At 34.9% G+C, this 23,899-nt stretch overlaps 2 protein-coding genes across 3 annotated transcripts; both read left to right on the top strand.

Moving 5' to 3' along the window:
• Nucleotides 1-3,275: 3,275 nt before the first annotated feature.
• LOC141347559 (serine protease 27-like) lies at nt 3,276-6,484 on the top strand. Its single transcript, XM_073852557.1, has 8 exons — nt 3,276-3,324; nt 3,451-3,471; nt 3,552-3,720; nt 3,800-4,068; nt 4,172-4,317; nt 5,459-5,667; nt 6,241-6,353; nt 6,477-6,484. Exons 1-8 carry the CDS (start codon nt 3,276-3,278, stop codon nt 6,482-6,484), a joined length of 984 nt encoding a protein of 327 aa, XP_073708658.1.
• A 1,735-nt stretch (nt 6,485-8,219) lies between these two features.
• eif4bb (eukaryotic translation initiation factor 4Bb) lies at nt 8,220-20,141 on the top strand. Of its 2 annotated transcripts, XM_073851582.1 has the most exons (15): nt 8,220-8,238; nt 9,933-10,073; nt 12,103-12,308; nt 12,405-12,521; nt 12,608-12,662; nt 12,754-12,900; nt 14,004-14,138; nt 15,800-15,922; nt 16,025-16,280; nt 16,537-16,610; nt 17,026-17,269; nt 17,376-17,404; nt 17,491-17,638; nt 19,445-19,517; nt 19,745-20,141. In XM_073851582.1, the coding sequence occupies exons 1-15, from the start codon at nt 8,226-8,228 to the stop codon at nt 19,817-19,819; spliced, it is 1,836 nt and encodes a 611-aa protein (XP_073707683.1). In that variant the 5' UTR covers nt 8,220-8,225; the 3' UTR covers nt 19,820-20,141. The 2 variants fall into 2 exon arrangements, with proteins under 2 accessions (XP_073707683.1, XP_073707684.1); XM_073851583.1 differs by lacking the exon at nt 19,445-19,517.
• The last annotated feature ends 3,758 nt before the right edge of the window (nt 20,142-23,899 follow it).

Below are 23,899 nucleotides of genomic sequence, written 5' to 3'. Positions count from 1 at the left end.
CTTCCCAATCTCTTCTCTTGGAAAATGTTTTGGTTCTGTTTGCTTACCTTTTTATATTCACTTCTCCAGTCTCTGCTTGTCACTCTAATTACTGTAATGTCACACTAATTTATATATTTTTTTCTCCTCGCCCTGTTTTCACAATGCAGGCCTGTTAAATATGCATAAATAGTTAGCTAAGTACAGATCAAGTTTTGTTTTTAGAGATTAAGAGTTTTGTTACCGTTAAAATTTGTACAGGGTGTTTAGTTCACACAAAAATGCATAATTTACTCAACCTCATTTTGTTCCAAACCTGTTTGACTTTCAACAGTGGAACAGAACACCAGACATTATGACACAGCTGTCAACATTCACTGCATGGGAAAAAGGAGAAAATATAATTTTCAGTTTTGGGGTTTACTATACCACTAAGAACAGTGGAAGCTTTTTTTTTTTTTAGATTTAAAGTAAAATATAAAGATTAAACGGCAAAGGATTATACAAAGATAGAAGTAGATACAAATAGCTACAATTTAGATAAAAAATCTTTTTTACTAAAATAATTGAATTGACATTCAAAATCCAGTGTAAGTAATCAAATATTCATTTTTCTTTGCATTGATTTTATTAAACTTTATTAAATGTATGTCATCTTTTGTGACAAAAATTTGGATTAAACAATAAATTCAATTAAATTAATACGAAACAATCAGGAAGAATAAGTTACCAGTCAAATTAAATCAACAACAACAATTCACCTTTGCACAGCACAGAAGAGACTGCATTTCATAATAACGTTGTTATAAGATTAATGTTTTAAATGTAAAGTTTTAATATATAGAAATATTAAAGGAACACTCCACTTTTTTTGGAAATAGGCTCATTCTCCAACTCCCCCAAAGTTTTACTGTTTTGAAATCCATTCAGCCATTCTCCTGTTCTGGTGATATCACTTTTAGCATAGCTTAGCATAGATCATTGAATCCTATTAGACCAATAGCATCGCGTTCAAAAATGACCTGCTTTGGCCATATTACGGCAGCAAACTTACGCCGGAATGGGAGTGTAGTTCCTAATCTTATCGGCCTAGAAAATTGCAGCTTTACATTTTCCGCCGGTATTAGTACAAAAAATAACTACAGAAGAGTTTTAAATAGGACAAATATCAGAACTTGTTGGTCATTTTTGAAGGCGATGCTATTGGTCTAATAGGATTCAATGATCTATGCTAGGCTATGCTAAAAGTGATATCGCCAGAACAGGAAAACGGCTGAATGGATTTCAAAACGGTAAAACTCAACTTATTAACTCAGGGGGAGTTGGAGAATGAGCCTATTTCCAAAAAGTGTTCCTTGAAAAACTCAATTCATATTTTAAAAAATGAGTCTGAAACCGCCAGTAGGTGGCAGCAGTCTTTGTGACTGAGTCATTAATTCAATCGATTCAAAAATAGATTAATTCAAAACACCACTGTGTCAAAGACTACGGATGCGTAATGGCTCAGTTGTGGCTGTGTTTGGAACTATTTTTGTTGACGAAATATAGCAAAATCAGACTACAGATTTCCTAAAATGTAAGTCACTTAATATTAACTTTTGTATAAAATCAAAAATGCTACATAATCTAAATGCCTCTGATTGGCCCAATGCATTCCTAAGTTATATTCAAAATCTAATATTCCATTTTCCTTACACTGATTTCCTTGTATCAGGCCAGAAATTAACATTTCCATTAAGGGGCAATATTTGCCCCCTGACATTTGATTTCCAGGGGCATTTTTTACATTTGTGAGGGCAATTTTTATGTTGTCTTTCATGTCAAATACTTTTTTAAAATGTACCCAATACTTCGTATCAATATTTTAAACAGTTGTCAATAGCACTTGACTGTTTAAAACTGTTAACAAAAAAAAAAAACAGGAACTTATAGGGCTGCAATATTATGATGTGATTGGCCAAAGCATTCCTAAGTACAACAGACACAGGTTTTGTTGGTTATAATGCTCACCGCTGCACAAAACAGTGCGTAAAAGGAATCTGATGCAGTGAATCTAAATGTAATTCCGTTAATGGACACTTTTCATTAATTTATACATTTCATTTTAATCGCGGCAGCCGTAATAGGTTGTTTAACTGTGCAGGGACATTTTTTGCCCCTTGGTCTTAAATTTATGGGGCATTTTGGTGACATTTTTGCCACAAGCCCTCATTAATTTCCATTCCTAAGTTATATATGAAGAGTTCAGATGCAAACCCTCTAAAAGCCATGCTTATACATTAATCAAATACTTTTGCTTCAAACTGCATTTTTTAAAGAAAGACGTCAGATGGATTTAGAGGCTTTTGCATATGAACTCCTCATATATACAATTTGTAATTCTTGAATTATTAAATGATCCAAAATTAACATGAAAAATGCAGAGCAACAGGTGAGAGAATGTGTGCTGTTTATTTAGAATAGACATACATCACCACACAGCAATTAAGCTAATCTCAGTTTATCTGGATTTGTGTCAAACAGGTACAACCAAAAAAGGTGTTTTCGAAACACACAACTACAAAAATGACAGTATTTGTTCATCTGAGACACTAATTATGCTCTAAATGCAGCATGTGGCAATCAGAAATTTTACAATGTCATTGTAAAGTGTAACAAAGGGCAGGTGAATCAATGTTGTAATCATAAAGTAAATCATAAAGTTCAGTCAATAACTATCATTTTTTAAGTGTTTAATAATCTCAGAAAGCAAGCAAGACAACAAATACTAGCTGATCATCATTTTTATAACATGACATTTATTTGAATCTCTCTCTTCTGTTCTCGTTCTTCTTCTCTATGCATCTATCTATCTAGCGGATTTTAATAATAAGCTATGTAAAGTATTATGTAAGATATAATGTTGAATGGGTGTTCTTTAAAAAATATATAATTTATTATAATTATATAATCTTTAGCTTGTTGTACAGTACACAAACGGTAAATTGTTGTAACATAAATTATTACATAACATGAACATCCTGCTCGATTTTTAGAGATTAATAAAATGTCTGGAATAAAAGCTTGGATTTAAGATGTTAAGATGTAAATTTAGCTCTAGAATGCATGTTTAACAGGTCTGCATTATGAAAACAGGGCGAGGAAGAGATATGATATTAAAAATGGATTAGTGCAACATTAAAGTGATTAGACACATTGAAAGCAGAGATTGGAGACGTGAATATATAAAGGGTTTGTAAAAGCAAGGAGAACCAAATTTATCTTCCATTCTACAAGAGAAGAGGCGGATCGTGAAGATGTGGAAGCTAACGTGTGTCAGTTTGGCCCTGCTCTTATGTGTTCAAGGTAATGACTTCTACTTGCCTAAGGTAGAAACTTAATGGTTCATGTGGGATATAGTTTGAGGATGACACACATAGCTGCATGTCCATGAAATCTTTCCTATTTAATGCTCTGCCTCTTTCACTACAGGTTCACTATCTCAGCTGAACGGTAAGAGTTTGTTCTTCATATGTTCTTCGCATAGTTTTATAGAATTGCACATGTGAACAATCACTCTGTTTTTCTCATAGTTTGTGGACAGGCCCCTCTAAACTCCCGTATTGTGGGTGGTGTGGATGCCGCTGAGGGTTCATGGCCGTGGCAGGTCAGTCTGCACAGCACCAACTATGGAGGTCATTTTTGCGGAGGCTCCCTCATCAGCAGTGAGTGGGTGCTGACCGCAGCTCACTGTTTACCTGGGTAAGATTCACCTAAACACACATACACATCTGTTTTGTTTTGATTGGTACATTTTCTCATTTTTTCTGTATGTATTTAGTGTCACTGCACCCAGTTTGCGTGTGTATTTGGGAAGGAGGATACAGCAAGGAATCAATAGCCATGAAGTCAGCAGAAATGTCACTAAAATCATCAAACACCTTGCCTACGACAGCAACACAAATAACAACGACATTGCAGTGCTCCGGCTGTCTGCCCCAGTCACTTTCACTAACTACATTAGACCCGTGTGTCTGGCGGCCCAGGGCAGCGTCTTCCCTGCTGGCACCAGCAGCTGGATCACAGGCTGGGGAGATATTCAGTCTGGAGGTACAAACACATGCAAAAAAAAAAACTCATGAATTCACGTATGCATTCACTCCTAACTTCACTAATTAATGGTTGTGTGTGTTTGTTTGTTTGTTTTTTTCAGTGAGTTTACCTTCTCCTGGGATCCTGCAAGAGACTACGGTTCCAGTGGTGGCTAATGATCAGTGTAATACTCTTCTGGGTTCTGGATCTGTTACCAACAACATGATGTGTGCTGGTTTAATAGAGGGAGGCAAAGACACCTGCCAGGTACAACAACCACATGTGCACATCAAAACATGCTGCATATCTTAAAGTCCACTGGGTTTATATCTTAACACACAAATATGTACAGTTCAAGTCAATAGTTTACATACACCTTGCAAAATCTGCAAAATGTTGATTATTTTACCAAAATAAGAGGGATCATACAAAATGCATGTTTTTTTTTTTTTTAGAACTGACCTGAAGATATTTCACATAAAATACATTTACATATAGTCCACAAAAACAATAATAGTTGTATTTATAAAAATGACCCCCTTTAAAAGTTTACATACACTTGATTCCCAATACTGTGTTGTTACCTGAATGATCCACAGCTGGGTTTTTAGTTTAGTGATAATTGTTCATAAGTCTCTTCTTTGTCCTGAACAGTTAAACTGCTCGCTGTTCTTCAGACAAATCCTTCAGGTCCCACAAAGCATTTTTGTGTATTTATTTTGTGTATGTACTTATTTTGTCTTCTGGGAAACATGTAAGTATCTTCTGTAGCTTCTGAAGGGCAGTACTAAATGAAAAAAAAAAAGATATTTAGGCAAAATAAGAAAAATGTACATACCTTCAATCTGTTCAAAGGTTTTTGAACCTTCTGTAATAGCTGCATATGAGCCCCTCAGTTGTGCTAAATGTGAAAAGATGCATCTCAAAATCATACATTCATTGTTGGAAAGGGTTCAAATACACAAAAATGCTGAAAAACCAAAGAATTTGTGGGACCTGAAGAATTTTTTTGAAGAACTGCGGAAAGTTTTAATTGTTCAGGACAAAGAAGGGACTCATGAACAACTATCACCAAACAAAAAATAAAACACAGATGTGGGTCATTCAGGTAACAACACAGTATTAAGAATTAAGTGTATGTAAACTTTTGAATGGGGTCGTTTTTATAAATTTGTCAATTATTTTTTATTGTGGACTATATGTAAACATCTTTTATGTGAAATATCTTATTCGGGTCAGTACTAATGATCCATCTTATTTTAGTAAATAATAACATTTAGCAGATTCTGCCAGGTGTATGTAAACCTTTGACTTCAACAGTATATATATGTACTTGATTCTCCATTTACATTCAGGCCATGTTTGATGTCTCAAAAAACTAAAACTTTTCCTCTCTGTTTTTCTGTAGGGGGACTCTGGTGGTCCAATGGTGATCAAGCAGTGTTCGGTGTGGATTCAGTCTGGTATCACCAGCTGGGGTTATGGCTGTGCCGATCCTAAAGCACCTGGTGTTTACGCCCGTGTGTCACAGTATCAGACTTGGATCACCAACAACATTGGCCAGAACTTGCCGGGTTTTGTCACCTACAACCCTACAACTACATGCCAGTCTGGTTCGACAGCCTCACCTGCAACTACCTTAAAACCAGCAACTACAAAACCTGCTACTACCTTAAAACCAGCAACTACTATTGTAAAACCAGCAACTACTACCATTCCAAAACCTGCTACTACCGTAAAACCAGCAACTACTACCTTAAAACCAGCAACTACTATCGTAAAACCAGCAACTACTACCATTCCAAAACCTGCTACTACTGTAAAACCAGCAACTACTACCTTAAAACCAGCAACTACTACCATCCCAAAACCTGCTACTACCTTAAAACCAGCAACTACTACTGTTGTAGCCAATTTCGGTAACTCTTTTTCATACTGTACACACTTATACATATATCCTGAAAGGGATAGTCCACCCAAAAATAAAAATTCCGTCTTCACTTACTCATTAATGTTGTTCCAAACCCGATTGCATTTACTTTTTTCTGTAAGAAAATATATATTTATAGAATGTTGATACCTAAATAGTTTTGGTTACCACTGCCTTCCATTGTATTTGTTTTGTCCATACATTAAAAGCAGCACATATAATGCTTATATAATGTATAATGCTTGAAAACTTTTTTTTGTTCTAGCCTCAACCTCTTGTGTAGGCAGATGTGGTGAGAATTTTGACCTCCGCAACCGCTGCAACTGCAATCCTCTCTGCTTCATAAACTGCTGCTCGGATATAAGGATATGCAGTAAGTCCAAATACACACACAAACAAGTCTACATAATTTTTAAACACAAACCAAACATGATTAAAAATTCTGCATTTTTCCAGTCTAGAAGTCTTCAACTCTGTTTATTTTGTGTCTCTGCAGGGGTTTAGTGGATAACTCTTGGTTGGCGCAATCTTCTGAATGGCTCACTTGGACTGTATGTTTTCAGTTTGTTTATAGATTCTGTGTAACAATTTCATGCATCAAATAGAGGTTATACAACAATTTTTTTCTTTAAATCAGCAAATAATTAATTCATTTTAAATTCAATTCTTCAAAATGTATGTGTAATGAAAGTCTAAATTCTCCTTCTTCTAACTAATGATTTATTTATGTGTTTATGTGTACTTTAAAATGTATTTTATGGACCTTTCAAAGCATACAAAATCATATTATCAGCTTAACTTGATCATATAATTTGGCTCCTGCTTGTAATCTGTATTATGTAAATGATTAAATAAATACTTTGCATTATCTGCCTTGTAATGTCTTTTCTGTTATTAATCACGCCAATGGATGAAAGGTGTTTGTAGTGTCATGGTACAAACCACATGCCTCTGTATCACTATGACAAGAATGTACAAACAAAGAGCAATGATTGCTCAATACTCATCTAAAAAGTAGAAATAAAAATAATATTACCAGAAATATTACCAAAATTAACCCATCGTTTTTCTCACCTTTTATAAGAAGGGCGACCTGGTCTTTCAAAGATGTATCCACTGTGTAGAAATAAAAATGGATATAGAGACATGCAAAGAGAGTTTTTAGCACAGCACTACTAATGACCAGGATAACGACTAGTAATGACCTCAAGGCCCATTTCCAACACACAGTTGAAATTTGCCTACTCTGTACAGTATATCTTATAATACGCAAGACATGCATAAAACACTGCATGAACCCTGTCAAAATAATAAAAATATTCTGTAATGGTTTTGTTGGTTATAATTGAACTTGTATTGGTTTTAATGGAAACTATGATTTAATGTAAACCCTGTGGGTTTCTGATGGGAATTGGCCACCCGATGGCTTGTTAAAACCGCTAAATCCTAATGGAATATGTGACCCTGGACCACAAAACCAGTCTTAAGTGGCAAGGGGAATGTTTGTAGCAAAGGCCACAAACACATTGTATGGGTCAAAATGATAAATTTTTCTTTTTATGCCAAAAATCATTAGGATATTAAGTAAAGATCATGTTCCATGAAGATATTTTGTACATTTCCTACCATAAATATATAAAAACGTATGCATTCCTATTAACTTAATTTGGACAACTTTAAATGGGATATATTAAATGGGATTTCTCAATATTTAGATTTTTTTGCACCCTCAAATTTCTGATATTCAGACAGCTTTATCTCGGCCAAATATTGTTTTATCCAAACAAAATCCATACATCAGTTTAATTCAGCTTACAATTTCATCTCAATTTCATCCCATATGTGCCAAAACACACTACAGAAACATTTGTAATGGCTTTAATGGTTAAAAGTTAATAGTTCGTAATGGTATTTGTAGTGGAAACCATTAGAATTTCTATGATGCTTTCCATTATTATTATTATTTTTTAGTATGATTATAAAAACATTACTAAGATAAACAGAAAGGTAAGTTGAATAAAATTGTATAAAATAATTATGCCATCATCTCGACGATTGTTTTCCAGTTTGGTTGTTGCTTTCTGTTTCCAAAAAAATGAATACTACCAGCTTTCACATCCTCACAAAGTGCAACTACTAAAACATGTTCTCGTGTGCTTGTGAGTGAGGGTGTGATGCCTGCATGCCCCCGTGACAAATCCCTGACGCCTTCATCCGGGACTCTTTCACCAGAACACTCTCCAACATGGCGGCGTCAGGTGAGAATAATGCGCTCTCGCGTTCTGCCTTCATTTGTAGGCTTCTTTGCGAAACAGCTCTACACAAGTTTGTAGAACACTTTTGGGTTCAAACGTAATGTTTACGGCATTCACTGTGTGCTTTTAAAAAACCGAACAGCTAAATATACAGGGAAAATTCACTGAAAGCATGAAGGATTAGTTGTATTGGGGAAGCCTTATGCTCAAATGAATTAGCCAGTTTGCTAGCGGCCAAATCATGTCTCGCCTGTCTTGTTCTCCTCTGGAGTTTTAGGACGGGAACGGATGTTAGGGTGTTTAAATGTATCTAGTAGTTCATAAGGTTAATGTACAACACGTTTTAATATTATGGTAAATGAAGTGATTGAAGTTCTGGATGGTGCTAATAACCCGTGCTTGGCGCGCATGCGCAGTACGATCCAGAGGAGGGACCGGAGAGGTCACCACGTGCGGGGAGCGTGGACATAGAGCTAAAATAGACGTTTTCTCGTCTTTTTTAAAAGGACGGCGATTGAGTTGGTGATTGAGATTCGTTTTAGTGTTTTAAGTGTTCACCAAAAAGATTTGTTCACGCATTCATTCGGTGCAGTTACGTCATTACGCCTATAGGTGTCTTTTATGTCACGCCATTGAATAATTAACTAATTCATTCGATTAAAATCGAGTGAAAACATCTTTCATTATGCTATATCAAAATATACTCGTTAAAACAATTTAGAGCAGTAGTGTAAGCATCCACTAAAATACCTCAGTAAGTTAGTGTTTCCAAAGCGTGTACAACCAGCCAGATGACGTACAAAACTTATGCAAGTACAACTCTTAACTGTTCAAATGGGGAAAGACTGAATTATCTAAACTGTTAATGTTATATCAAAATGACATTTTAAATCAATAGTAACTTTTGACACCAGTGGTGCTTCTGAGCTTTTTCAGGCCGGTCCAGCTAGTGCATATACAAGTAAACAAACATAATGTGAGTGTGCAATGTCGCGTTTTTTTCCACATTGCATAGTGTTGTCAAGACATCTTTAGCACAAGGTGTGACATTGCTCACTGGTGTGAAAGCTATTAGAGTCTGTTCTGGGTTTTGTCCAATTTAATGAAGGGTGTTAAGAGGTTTTACCTGGAAATCCTGTATAAGAGTAGTGAATAAACAAATACTGAGATAATAAGCCTATCTGTTTTTTTGCATAGTCATGCTTTGTCTGTTATCTCTGTCACCATGTGGCCCAGCTAGGGTGGGAACGTTAAAACATACTTCTTTTTCTAAATTTTAACGGAGGCATGAAATTATTTTTTTTTCCAAATGCATTTTATTAATCATATTTTAAACATTTCATCCATGCATATGTTTTTTTTTTTTTTTTTTTTTGACCTTGTAATTCTTAATTAAAATATCACAACTCTGTCTCTGACCCAATCTTCTGGTGAAATAAAAAAAATTCCCTGTTTCGAAGTATGATGGACTAGTTCAATCATTTTGTCCATTTAAAGTATAGTTCATGAAAGTTTAAATTCTGTCATTGTTTACTCATCCTAAAGTTGTTTTAAACCTGCATGATTTTATTTGTTGAACACAAAAGAGGATATTTTGAAGAATGTTGGTAGCATTCGGTCACCCGTTTGGTTCATCATATTTATTAATAAAGAAATTGAGATAATGAGAACGTTTTTGGCTGTTTTTCTTTCTTCAGCTAAGAAGAATAAGAAGAAGGGCAAGACCCTGACCCTGAATGACTTTCTTGCCGATGATAAAGGTGGCAACGCACCCCCCAGTTACCCCAGTGCAAAGACCACTAGCTGGGCAGATGAAACCGATGACTTGGATGGAGATGGTGAGTAAAGGATGGAATGCATTACATGATTTTTAAAAACTGAACATTGCTAAGAGACTCATGACAAATGCAAACAATATGGGTTCTGAGATCGACTCAAAATATCAAACTTCAGTTCTCTGACTGGATGGAATCATAATCTGAAGTATGGCTGCATGATTTTGGGCAAAAATTAAAGTTTTTTTTTTCTGATAAATTTGTGATTTTAAAATATGATTAATAATACATTTTTGGATATGCTGTGCATGTTTGTAAGGATGCAGAGTTTATCTAGAATTTTGTGATCCTGTCTCAATGTGGTTATTAGATTTTATTATTATCATTAAAAATATAAATTATTGAATAAAATAAAAATAAATAATACTTATAATGATTCACTCTAAAATAAATTAAAAAATGGAGAAAAAAGGGAAAAAATATAAATTATTTTTTACTGTACAACTGTAAAATGTAAGATACTAATATTTATGGAAGGCTTCATTTCTTTTCTTTTTTTTCAAATATGAAATCATCAGACTTTTTTGATGGAAAAAGCTCCTGAAGCTTCTCATTTGACAAGTGGTTCTTATTACAAATAATGCACGATAGTTGGTGCAGCGTTCAGTGATCACATTACAAATAACGTGAGTTACATAATCAGTTTACTTTTTTTTAAGTAACTAATAAAGTAACGCATTACTTTTTAATTTACAAGAAAATTACTTTTTCAAATATCTAGTGCCAGTTACATTTTGTTTCACATTTATTGATTGATGAGAATGTTGGGAGAAGATGTTACTTCAGTTCTAGAATAAATGTGAACATGCATTAATTCATTAATAAAAACAGTGAAATGCAACTCAGAATACAACGCAAACCTGCAATAATTAAATATGTTAAATAATTAAGACATCCTTTATGTACTTAATCCCATTGTATTAACCAGTGTCTTTGAGTGTTGAACGTTTTTCTTCTGTGCTCTACTGTACAGATGTGAAAGGACTTTTACATTTGGCAAAAATGTAACTTTTTATATTAAAAACAAACAAGCCTTGCCCAGATTTAAGAAGTAACACAAAAGTAACATAACACATCACTTTCCATAAAAAGTAACTAAGTAACGTCATTAGTTAATTTGTGCAACTCGACAAAAAGCAATAGAACCCATTATAATTAGGGCTTCATCCAAATCCAGGAATCCAGTCATAAAAACAGGATTTACTGTATAACGTTGAATGTCAAGGAATTTGGCAAAGTTTGGATTATTAAATCAAAACTGGGTCATTACACTTAAAACAAATCGCCATATGGAACAGTATCTGTAAATATTACAAGATGGAAATATGGACTAGACAATATTTAAACTTGCTCTGCCCTTACGTCCATGAGATTGACGCACTGCACTGAGTTGTTTTGGCAATGTTTCCAGCTCTTTCTCCGAATGTGCTCTTGGATGGTTAGATACATGATGGGCTAATGTACAAGCAAATAACTTTAAATTAATAACTTAAAAGTAATTTTAAAAGTAACCCCCTTTGTATTGCATTGCATATTGTATGTTCAGGGATGACAGATAAGCAGAAATGCTATTTAATGACTGGATGTAACTTTTGATACTTTGCGGTAAAAGTGTCTCTTCTATTGACGTTATCCTACAAGTGCGGCTCTCCTTAAAATGTTGTGAGGACCACTGTTGTAATGCATTACATTCAAAAGTAACTTTTCCCAACACTGGTTGTGTTCCTAAATGCATGTTAAAGTTTATCTGGAGCAGCATTTATGTACTGTGATGCTGCAAGCATAGTTTTTTTTCCAATTAATTGTGCAGCCCTAATCTAATGCTAAAAATGTGCTTGTGCCAATCATAGACTATATTCTGTGACTCCTCCAGACTGTAAATCAATGCAAAAATCTTGTCAAAAGTCAAGTGTATTCCACCCATAAGGCGGCAAAATGCTAGGGTTGGTACAATGTAAGACCGATTCATTTTGGTATTCAGGCAATGAAATCACGTTCAGTGGTGGTCAAGTTTCATTCTCTTTTTCTTTAGTCTCAACTTCCTGGCATACTGTGGAGGATACGTATCGAGCTCCTCCCATCGATCGCTCCATCCTGCCAACTGCACCTCGTGCAGCACGGGAGCCAAACGTTGACCGCTCTCGGCTGCCACGCAGCCCACCCTACACCGCCTTCCTTGGTAACCTTCCCTATGACGTCAGCGAGGAATCCATCAAAGACTTCTTCAGGGGCCTTGCGGTCAGTGGGATCTTCATGCTTAGATAATAAACTTACATTTTGAGTCTTTCCTAGCAGGAAAGTGTGTAACCGGATGTGTTATATCTGTATTCTCAGATCAGTGCAGTACGCTTGCCACGGGAGCCTAGTAACCCAGAGAGGCTTAAAGGCTTTGGTTATGCAGAATTTGACGATATTGAATCACTCTTGCGTGCTCTCAGTCTAAATGAGGAGGTGGGTTGTTAGTAAATACCAATACTGACTTTAGTGCATTGCATTTGTTTTCTATTTTGAGTTAACATTGTAATACATTTGCGTAGAATCTTGGGAACAGGCGGATCCGGGTGGATATTGCAGATCAATCCAATGACAAAGGTGAATTGACAATATACAAACTACTTTGCATTATTTATTATTTTACTATATTTTATTTTTTCAAATTAATTTTTTCTCCTATTTCTTCCAGAGAGGGATAGTGGGTCAATGATGGGACGAGACAGGGATCGTGGTCGTATGATGGACTTTGGCCCTGATAAGACAGATTCTGATTGGAGAGCACGGCCGAGCGGGGACCAGGATGATGGACCACGCAAAGATGATGGATTTGGAGACAGTATGTTAAATAGATGCAAACTATAAATTGAAAATGTCATTTAGTTGTAGACATATTTTAGTCATCTGAGTTGTTTTAGCCTAGTTTAAGTTGACTAAATATCGTAAGATTAGGTTTTCTTTTCACCAGTGGTTAAATGTGACCCTGGACCACAAAACCAGTCATAAGGGTAATTTCTTTTTAAATTGAGATTTCATTTATTCAGAAGCAGGAGTTTTCCATTGATGTATGGTTTGTTAGGATATGACAATATTTGGCAGAGAGACAACTATTTGAAAATCTGTAATCTGAGGGTGCAAAAAAATCTGAATTTTGAGAAAATTGCCTCTAAATTTCTCCAAAAAAGTTCTTACCAATGCATACTACTAATCAAAAATTAAGTTTTATTTACGCTAGGATATTTACAAAATATCTTCATGGAACATAATCATTACTTAATATCCTAATGATTTTTGGCATAAAAGAAAAATCAATAATTTTGTCCCATACAATGTAATTTTGGGTACAAATATACCCGTACATGTATACTTTCTTTATAACAACAATGTCCTTCATTCTTTTAAGCAGACATATTTATTTGAAAAAAAAAAAAATAGAATATACAGTAATCCACAATAAATCAATTTTATAAATCATATTGATTAGCAAAAACATTTTTGGCCAGACAGCCAACATGGATTTCATTTTGTTGTCATTTTTATATCACAGTGGCAATTTCATTTTTATTTTATTTTTTTCCCACCAAATCATGCACCTCTAATTTTAAGAAACTGTGAGATGCTGTTTTTGGCAGTCAGGGTTATTTGATTTCATCATCCCCTGGTTTCAAAGACAATGCTTAAGGCTAGTCCCAGACTAAAATGAATGTTTGAGCTGTTGCAACTGAAAATATCTTGCTCTGAGATAACTCTTAAATATGTCAGTGCCATTGTTCTGTCTCAAGATGCACATGTTTTCTTCTAATGCATTTTTATAAAATATCATAACTAAGGCCTAGTACTGGCTTAAACTAAGCCCAGTCTGTGAAACCGGGCCCATAAGTCCTAAATCTCTTAACATACTTTTTTGTTCTTCGTGTAACTCATTGTGGTATCTTTTTTCAGGGTCACGTGATCGCTATGAGTCAGACCGATTCAGAGATGCTCCTAGACGTGATGATCGTTATGACAGCGGTCGAGATAGGTTCAGTGGCAGAGATCGCTACGATGACCGAGGAAGCAGAGACTATGATCGTGGAGGTTTGTAGTGTTTTGTCAATTGATTTCTCACAAAACATTGCTTAATTTCTCAAATGATACCCAAAATGAATGTAAATGCGGTCACACTATTTTAAAAGAGACTTTCACTTACAGAACAAAAATTTACAGATGTCTTTCTTTCTTCAGTCGTAAAGAAATTGTTGTTTTGAGGAAAACATTTCAGTATTTTTCTCCATATGTGACCCTGGACCACAAAACCAGTCATAAGGTTAAATTTTACAAAACTGAGATGTATACATAATACGAAAGCTCAATAAATAAGCTTTCTAATGATGTATGGTTTGTTAGGATAGGACAATATTTGGCCGAGATACATCTATTTGAAAATCTGGAATCTGAGGTTGCAAAAAAATCTAAATACTGAGAAAATCACCTTTAAAGTTGTCCAAATTAAGTTCTTAACAATGCATATTACTAATCAAAAATTACATTTTGATATATTTATAGTAGGAATTTTACAAAAAATCTTCATGGAACATGATCTTTACTTAATTTCCTAATGATTTTTGGCATAAAAGAAAAATCAATAATTTTGACTCATACAATGTATTTTTGGCTATTGCTACAAATATACCCCAGCGACTTAAGACTGGTTTTGTGGTCCAGGGTCACATATAGTGGTTTTCTATTATGACCCAAGTTTGAACTTCCAAAATGCAGATGAAAGGCAGCTTCAGACGATCCCAAATGCAGTTGTAAACAATCCCAGCCAAGGAAGAAGGGTCTTATCTAGCGAAACAATCAATTTTTGTTTTTAATGACAATTTATTTACTTTTTAACCTCATACTTACTCTGCCTGTTTTTTCAGTTCAAGGCAGTTAGGGTATATCGAAAAACTCCCATCTTATTTTCTCCCTCAACTTCAAAAATCATCCTACATCGCTGCAGAAGTACTGACCCAGTGTTTGCAAAGTGAACACGCAAAGAAGATCAAACAAAAAAAAAAAATAGTAAAACAGCGATGTTGGGCGATTTTGAAGTTGAGGGAGAAAAAGAGATGGGAGTTTTTCAACATACCCTAACTGTCTTGAACCGGTATTCAGGCAGAGCAAGACAAGATGGTTAAAAAGTAAATAAATTGTAATTAAAAAAAAAATAATAATAATTTCGCTAGATAAGAACCCCCTTCCTCAGCTGATATTGTTTACAACCACATTTAGGATCATTTGAAGCTGCATTTAAATGCAAAATCGGAGCACCATATGAACATGAAATGTTTTCCTCAAAAAACATAATTTCTTTACGACTGAAGAAAGAAAGACATGAACATCTTGGATGACAAGGGGGTGAGTACATTATCTTAAATTTTTGTTCTGGAAGTGAACTTCTTTAAGGTTTTGTGCTTGCTATTAACAAACTATTAACTACAACTTTTGCCTCAAACTCTTAATTCGCTGCTTAATAGTTAGTAAGGTCATTAAGTTTAGGTATTGGGTGGGATTAGAGATGTAGTATATGGTCATGGAGAATATGTGCTTTATAAGTACTAATAAACAGCCAACATGTTAATAATAGGTATGCTAAAATGTTAGTTAATACTGAAAATTGGTCCCTACTCCCTATATTACCATTTTACCGTAACAAACTGTTTTAATTGTATTTTGCTTTGTAAGTAATGCTGTGGTTGTGATTGTCTTAGGATTTGACTCACGTGGTGGAGGACGTCGAGGATTCAGCAGTGGCTTCAGGCGAGATGATGGAGACCGCTATGGAGATCGTGAAGAGCGTTTGGACAGGAGGGATGATGGACGAGAGGAGAGAGGTACATGAGACCATGTTAATGCAGAAATCTTTATTAAAAAAAAAAGCCTCAAAGATACAAGTTGGAATGTTGTTTCTAATCGTATGTAATTTTTTGTAACAGGCCCTCTACAGAGGCCCAAGTTAAACCTGAAGCCACGGACTATCCAAAAAGAGGAGGAACAGAGTGGGAGCTTGTCCCCGCAGAGCAACACTGCTAACGCTAGCAGGGCTTCCTCTATATTTGGGGCAGCCAAACCTGTGGACACGGCCGCCAAGGAGAGAGAGGTGGAGGAGAGGCTGAAGAAAGAACAAGAACGACTGCAGAAACAGTTGGAGGAGGATAAGAACAGGCCTTCTGAGAGACGACCACGAGACCGGTGAGAATGGGCGAATGGATGGGTTGATGTAAAAGGCCTTTTCAAAACATTAGTGCTCTCAAGTGAACCACACTCATGTCTATTTGGGGCAAAGGTGGTCTGTGGTGTGAAAATATGCTAAAAGTTATAGGGATCTTGATGTAGAATACAGTTTAGGAACATCTGGAGTCTCTGAAAATGTAACTTAAATTGTGATGAAAGAGACTTTGTGGTTTAGAGAATTTTTGGTTGAAATAATCTCTTTTTTTTTCTTCAGAGACTTGAGTTGGAGGAATGAAGAGCCATCTAGAGAGCGTCAACGCACAGGAAGTGAATCCTCACAACCTAAAGGTAATACATGTGTTTTAACGAAAGCTTTACTTTAGTGTTTAAAGCAATGTTGTTAACGAAAACTAGTAAAATATTTTTAATTAAAATTAAGCTAAAATAAAATCTGAATATCAAATGAAAAACTTAGAAATGCTTCCTTGGAAGCTGAATTGTTTAAGCTGAAGTACTAAAATTGCTTTAGTACCAAAATGCATATAAATTAAAGTTTCAAAGAAATTTTAAAGAATTAAAATGTTAAAAACACATGATATTGCTGAACATTTAAATAAAATGAAAATTGAAAATGTACAAATAAAAGCTAATTCAAAATATATATAAAATATATATATAACATTTAGCAAGCAAATATGCCTAGAAAAAGGTCCTGCCAGTAGTTAAAGTTTTTAATAAATACTTGTGTGTCGGTGATGTTTAGGATCTAGGTGTCAAGATAGTGAACATTCAGAGAATGAAGTCTTCAGTGGACAAGAGGATGAACCGATCTCTCCTGCAAGTCCACCACCCTCTTCCAGTCAGGGAGGACTCCCACTGAAAGTAATGCCAGCTCCTCCCCCTAAAGAAAACGCCTGGGCCAAACGCAGCACAGGGGGCAGTGCTAATGAGAAGGAAGCACCACCCTCAGCTGCCCCTAGCAACAAAACCCCTCTTCAGCCTAGCAGGTGTGATTTCTCTTAGAAGTTATGGAAATACTAATATAGAACACAGTGATAAAGTACAAGTAACACTCGTGTGCGTTTTGTCTCTCTCCATTATTGTGTTCTCTAGGTCACCAGAAGAGAGAGTATTGGGCAAAGGTAAAAGTCTCCACGTTAACACAAAGTTCCATAAAGTCTTATGAATATATTCAGTTTTCTCACTTGTCTGTTGTACTCTTTGCTAGATGAAAACCGGGTTGATGGCGTTCGAAAGGATAAAGTTGTGCCTCAGGGAAGAGGAGGAGGAGGAGGAGGAGGAGTTGGGAGAGGAGGTGGTCGGGGACGAGGAGTTGACTGCCCAAACAAAGAAAAGCGTAGAGAACCTGCAGACAGGTGAGGCAGCGTACTTGTACTGTATAAATGTACACAACTCCATAGAGGTAGCATTGATTGATAAGCAGTATCAGAATCTGAAATATAGTTAGATGGGAAAAAATAAAAGTTAGACTTTCTGTATATTGAAAGTGAATAGGACTGACACTAAAAATTGTCTATACAGCTAGCATTTTATTTTATTGCAAAAGCTGTAACAAAAAAAATGCTGATAGAAATGAGATGTTATTACACTTTTTTTTTGCATGTCATACAAAATGAATATTTTTAACGATATATATTTGCCATTACTCGGGAAGGAAATGCTTTCCACATGTTTGTGAGATCTTGAGAATTAATGTAAACCCTAACTTGTTACTTCACAATTAAACTTCACAGAGTAGCTACCTTTAAATTTATGGCATCATAAATTTTATATTTTAGGTTTAACAGTGAGAATTTTTGTGTTTTCTGTCTGTATTCTGTTCTGTATTTCATCCACAGGAAAACAATAAACTTTTACTATTTACAATAAAAGTTTTCTATTTGAATATATTTAAAAATGTAATATATTCCTGTGATTTCAAAGCAAATTTTTTTGCATCATTACTCCAGTCACATGATCCTTCAGAAATTATTTCTATGTTCTGATTTTTGGCTCAAATTTGTTTTTTATTATTGTTATATTGAAAACAGCTGTATAGAACTTTTTCAAGTTTCTTTGACGAATAGAAAGTTTAGAAGAACGGCTTTTATCTGAAATGGTAATCTTTTGTAGAATTATAAATGTCTATAATTTATCATCAATTTAAAGCATCCTTGCTAATAAAAATATTAATTTCTATAATGTTACAAAAGCGTATTTCAGATAAATGCAACTGTTTTAAATATTAATAATGGTAATAATAAAAAATGTTTCTTGAAAAGCAAATCAGCATATTAGAATGATTTCTGACGGATCATGTGACACTGAAGACTGGAGTAATCATGCTGAAAAATTCGCTTTGATCACAGCAATAAAATGCATTCAATATATTTAAATAAAATAACGTTATTTTAAATAGTAAAAATATTTAACAATATTACTGCTTCTGCTGTCTTTTGGATCAAAAAAGGCAGGCTTGATAAGCAGAAGATACTACTTTTTAAAATTTTACTGTCTAAAAACTTTTGACTGGTAGTGTATTTGTTTTGTTTAATGACATGAATTATAGGAACTTTAACAGTTTATTCTGTCTTTAAAATGTAAATGAATTCAATTAAAAAATACCAATTAATTTATTATAACATTGCATCTTTTGTCAAATAAGATGCTGCACAATATCATTGGTTAAATATCTTGGTTGAATGATTCCTTACAAATATTAATTTGAGGAGTGGAGTACATTTTGTTACACAATAGTAATATATTTCTGTCATCATTTCTTCAAGTTAAATGAATAACGGTGGATTGTTGTAAAGGTCTTTGAGTTTGAGTTTGTATTTGACAACTAGAAAGATCATGAAGCAGCTCAGAGCAGCTCTGGGGCTGAAGTACATGTACATGTCCTCAAATATTGAGACGCAGAAAGCACAGTGAGCGTCATGAGTGTTTGAGTTTGTGTAGTAGATGAAACTACACCATTAATTCACACAGACAACTAGAACAGGCAAACTCCGCAACATGCACTGTGGCTGGCAGTTGTCATGTTTTTTCTGCTGCTTCATAGGCTGTTATCCATAAAGTCTCAATGTCCAGAACTTGTCATCGCTATCGACATAAGTTTTGTGATCTCAATATAATATAGTTACCTATTCCTAAACCTGTTCATGGTTTTTAATTGCCAGGAAGGAGGTCAGACGGGAACGAGATCCCAGAATAGCTTCAGAACCAAAGAAATATGAAGAGAGCACTCCTCCTGTGAGTACTTCATTTGGTCCTGATCCCTCAATGGGCAGACAGAGATCTAATTTACTATCTCGAAAATGACTGATTGTAGAAACCTACAAATCGGTATAGATATTCAGCCCACAGTTGTGTAGGAACTTCCAACTCAGAGAGGAATATTAGAAGATTATTTTCTTCCTGCCAATCTGACTTGCTCATCACAAATGCTAAGTTTATAAAATGTATTTTTGTCCCTACAGCGATTCAGCTCTGCAAGTAAGTATGCCGCCCTACTAATGGATGGAGACCAGGCAGAAGAAGATGGAGAGGAATAAACAATTAGGAAGGATCAACTAACTACAGAACAGAAGAAAAAGAGCAACTGAATGATCAAATGAGGGGTTAAGTTCGAGTTTCTTCATGCTGAGGGAGTGGTGTAGCTTAAGCAATGATGGCTAAGGAACCCACAATGCTATTCTCTGTCACGTTTATGGAAATTTATACAGATATTCCTAAAACTGGCCCATTTTAATTGAAAATAAAATAAAACAAATCAGTGCAGTACGTAGATAAATGCATTCATACATAGTAGACATTTGAAAATCATTGTTAATTTGAAAGTCATTGTTATAATAAAAGAATGTAAGATACTGTAAATTGTCTTTGAATTCTTTTTTTGATCAATTCAGTCAGCAGTTGCAATGTGATTCATAGTAGCTCATTTAATTGTTTGCTCATAATGCTCACTATTGTGTTGTAATGCCATAAACCATACTGCATTTTTGTTAAAATAGGCCTTATGTGTCTAATCTCCCACTGAAGAGAGTTGATGGTTAGCAGACACGGCAGAAACACCCACAGAACTGAGGCGTATGCCGTAGCCATAGGCTTTCTACTCAAATCCTTTAAATGCTTCAGACTGAAACTCAAGGTTTCTGCTGTCTTCTTTTGTTCAACCGTTCACCTCAAACCTGTGTAGCATTATGTTCTCAATAGCCAGGATAGTGAACTCCCTCAAACCAATGTAATGGTCCAACACTGAGGCTATGCAGATCCTCCCAGTCCCTTGGTGATTGAGTATTGAAAAGCTATCCAAGACCCTTAATGCTTTTCTTCCCAGGGACTATATTATTATTTACCTAATCATAAAAATATGACTGCATGAAAATCCTCAGTCGGGCTGCAGTGGCTGTATGTGTGCCACAAGAAAATGGGTTTCTTTGCATTTTAGAGCTGTTTGCTCTTAAGCTTTGAATGATTTTGAGCTTTGTGTGTTTCTCAAGGTGTTTTTCCAATAACTGCTTTATTGGATGGGTTTTACGGCCCATTCTAGTGTGGGAGCTTTGCATTCTTTGCTTGGTCATATTGTGGTGTTCATCCATGTTTTCCCAGCTGCCCTAACTGAACCCCTCTTGCATGTAGCCTGAATTGAAAGCTGTTCTATCCGCTACTGCAGTGCATATTAGCATTTTTTTTTTTTTTCCGTCTGAGCACGAAGGATATTATGAGAAAATGCAAGATCGTTTTCTCATAATATCCTTCATGCTCAGATGGACTCTGTGGTTACATTCCCTTTTATGAGTGCATTACTAACGTGTCCGCACATGGAAATACTGCAGCTCATTGACAATTAAAAACACACTCTGGTTTTGTGATGATTCAGATTTGATGAGCGTAATGTTTTTGTCATCCTGATGGCTTTTATTAAAAAGCCATGGCTCTGTCTTCTGCCATTATGGTTTCCTTCAGGGCAGAAAATCAAATTTGCTTGGCTTCCAGTTAATGGATAATGATAAACAAAAAGTCTAATATTTAAAGTATATATTACTATATATATATATATATATATATATATATATATATATATATATATATATAACCAAGCACAAAATATCTATTTGCATCCACATCAACACACGACCAGTGCCACTTTATATGTGATGGATTCTGATTGGCTGTTAGTGTTTTCACAATGCATCATCATCCACTGAACGGAACTCGCATATTTTTCTGATTATTGCTGCTAAAATGATCATTTATTGTAATGTTTTGGGCTGTACTAATCGGTTGGACCGGGAAAAACATATAGACTGCCAAAAGTTATAACAAATTAAGGAGAAGAGTACAAAAAACTGAGGAACAAAAGGCGTTTGTGGTTGGCCAAACTGAACCAGGATTTCCAGGGTAAGAGTCTTAACATTCATGTTTGTTCTTATAACTTCTATTCAGTTAGGTAAAATATTAGACTAATATGTTAATTTATACTGCTTGTACGTATCTTTAACACCTATTAACTTTAGTTGTCAAAAATATTATGATTTAGCACCTTCCACATGTTTTTTCCATGGTTTAAACAGCACAAATTAGCAGAACACATTCAGTTGTACAGTAACTGTGCAGTCTATGCTGTTGTTTACACTGCCACTTTAAATGCTATCAATGTTTATATGATTCAGCTGTAAAAAAGGAAATCGTTCTGGGCTGCGTTTCCCAAAAGCATCGTAAGCTTAAGTTGATCGTAGCTCCATTGGTTTCAATGGGTCTACGATGTACTTAAGCTTACGATGCTTTTGGGAAACGCAGCCCTGATCAGTCTCTCTACAGGTAGTAGTAGTTTGAACTACTCTTGACACTCATAGTTACCATAGTGTAAATGGGCCTTTAGACAAAAGAACACAGTGCAGGAATGGTATCAGATGATTGTTATTTACAATGGGTATGCGGTGATACTAATGCGATCGAATTACCACAGTACATATCCTAGAACATTTTGGTACTTTTATTGGTCTTAGTACTTTTAATTTGATTGGTAATAGTTTAAAGGGTTTTTTTTTTAACCAACCTATAGCATCGAGACGGTGTACGAAACAAAAAGCAGAATCAAGGTATGTGAAACTGCAGTCCTGTGTGTTTTCAGCCTCTAGTGACAGATGCAGTGCTTTGTGTGTTTAGTGTTGTTTTCTGCTGTGTCAGGTGCATATATGTGTTGTTTCTGTTGTCTGTAGAATGACAGTTGGTGCTAACTGGTGGTCTCTGGACACAGAACCTACTAGGATGACCTTTACAAGTAACCAAAAAACATTTATGTATTGGTAGTTGGTATATTTTATCTATTAGTTTTATGTTAGCTCACTTAGTCTTGTGTAAGCAAATAATTTTTAAAAGTGAAAACAGTCCATTTAGTCATAGGGAGATTTCATAAAGTTCTTATAACCTAATTTATGACTACATGGGCTGTGTCTGTACAATAATTAATAACTACTCAAATATTTAGTAGAACTTTTTCAGGTTTCTTTGATGAATAGAAAGTTCAGAAGAACAACATTCATCTTTTGTATTATAAATGTCTTTACCATTATATCACTTTTGATTCATTTAAAGCATCCTTGCTAACTAAAAGTGTTAATTTTTGTAATTTCTTTCCTAAAAAAAAATCTACTGACTCCAAACTTTTGATTGGTATATAATGTTACAAAAGCTTTTTATTTCAGATAAATGCTGATCTGAATTCTGAAACTGTACTCAGCTGTTTTAAATATTGATGATAATGATAATGATAATAATAATAATAATAATAATAATAATAAGAGTTTCTTAAACAGCAAATCGGCATATAAGAATCAAGGATCATGTGACACTGAAGACTGGAGTAATGATGCTGAAAATTTAGCTTTGATCACAGGAATAAATTACGTTTTAAAATGTATTCAAATAGAAAACAGTTATTTTAAATAGTAAAAATATTTCACAAAATGTTTTTGCTATATTTTGGATCAAATAAATGCAGGCTTAGTGAGCAGAAGAGGCTTTAATAAAAAAAAATCTTACTGTTCAAAAACTTTTGACTGGTAGTGTATAATATTTCCATAATTATCTGGTATAAATTGTTGTGTTTTCGTCTAGTAGAAGTACACTGAAAAGTCAGCCATGATAGTTATTTTTATTAATAATATTAGTAGTATAGTATTATTTAATGAAAATCTTCAACAAGAGAATGCCAGATCAACATAAGATGCCTGATCTGTCATGTAACCTTCATTAATGTAATTGTAAATCAAATTATAGACCATAATTATAGACTTTAAAATTACTTATTTTTTGACAGAGTCTTACAGCTACTGTTGCCTCAGAAAGATGGTGGTCCTTTACCCCTGTAGCTAATTTTTAAATCATTCAACTGATATTGCAACTCACCCTGTTTTGCAGAAACTTTATTATGAATGGAATTTTATTCATGGAAGACTTTTTTGTGGTTTCATGTGATTCACAGTAACTTATTCATTATTGCACCCACACATGCAGATGCGAGGCGAGTGTTGCTTGGACAGAGCGGATGTGAAGGAACGAGAACAGATGCTTTGTTGTTTCATTCTGCCAATGAAAGATAGAGATGAGGAAGAACAGAAGACCTAATG

This window comes from Garra rufa, chromosome 12 (assembly GCF_049309525.1).
Source record: "Garra rufa chromosome 12, GarRuf1.0, whole genome shotgun sequence".
NCBI lineage: Eukaryota > Metazoa > Chordata > Actinopteri > Cypriniformes > Cyprinidae > Garra > Garra rufa.
Note: the sequence above shows the minus strand (reverse complement) of the source record. Positions and strands in the feature narration are given on the sequence as shown.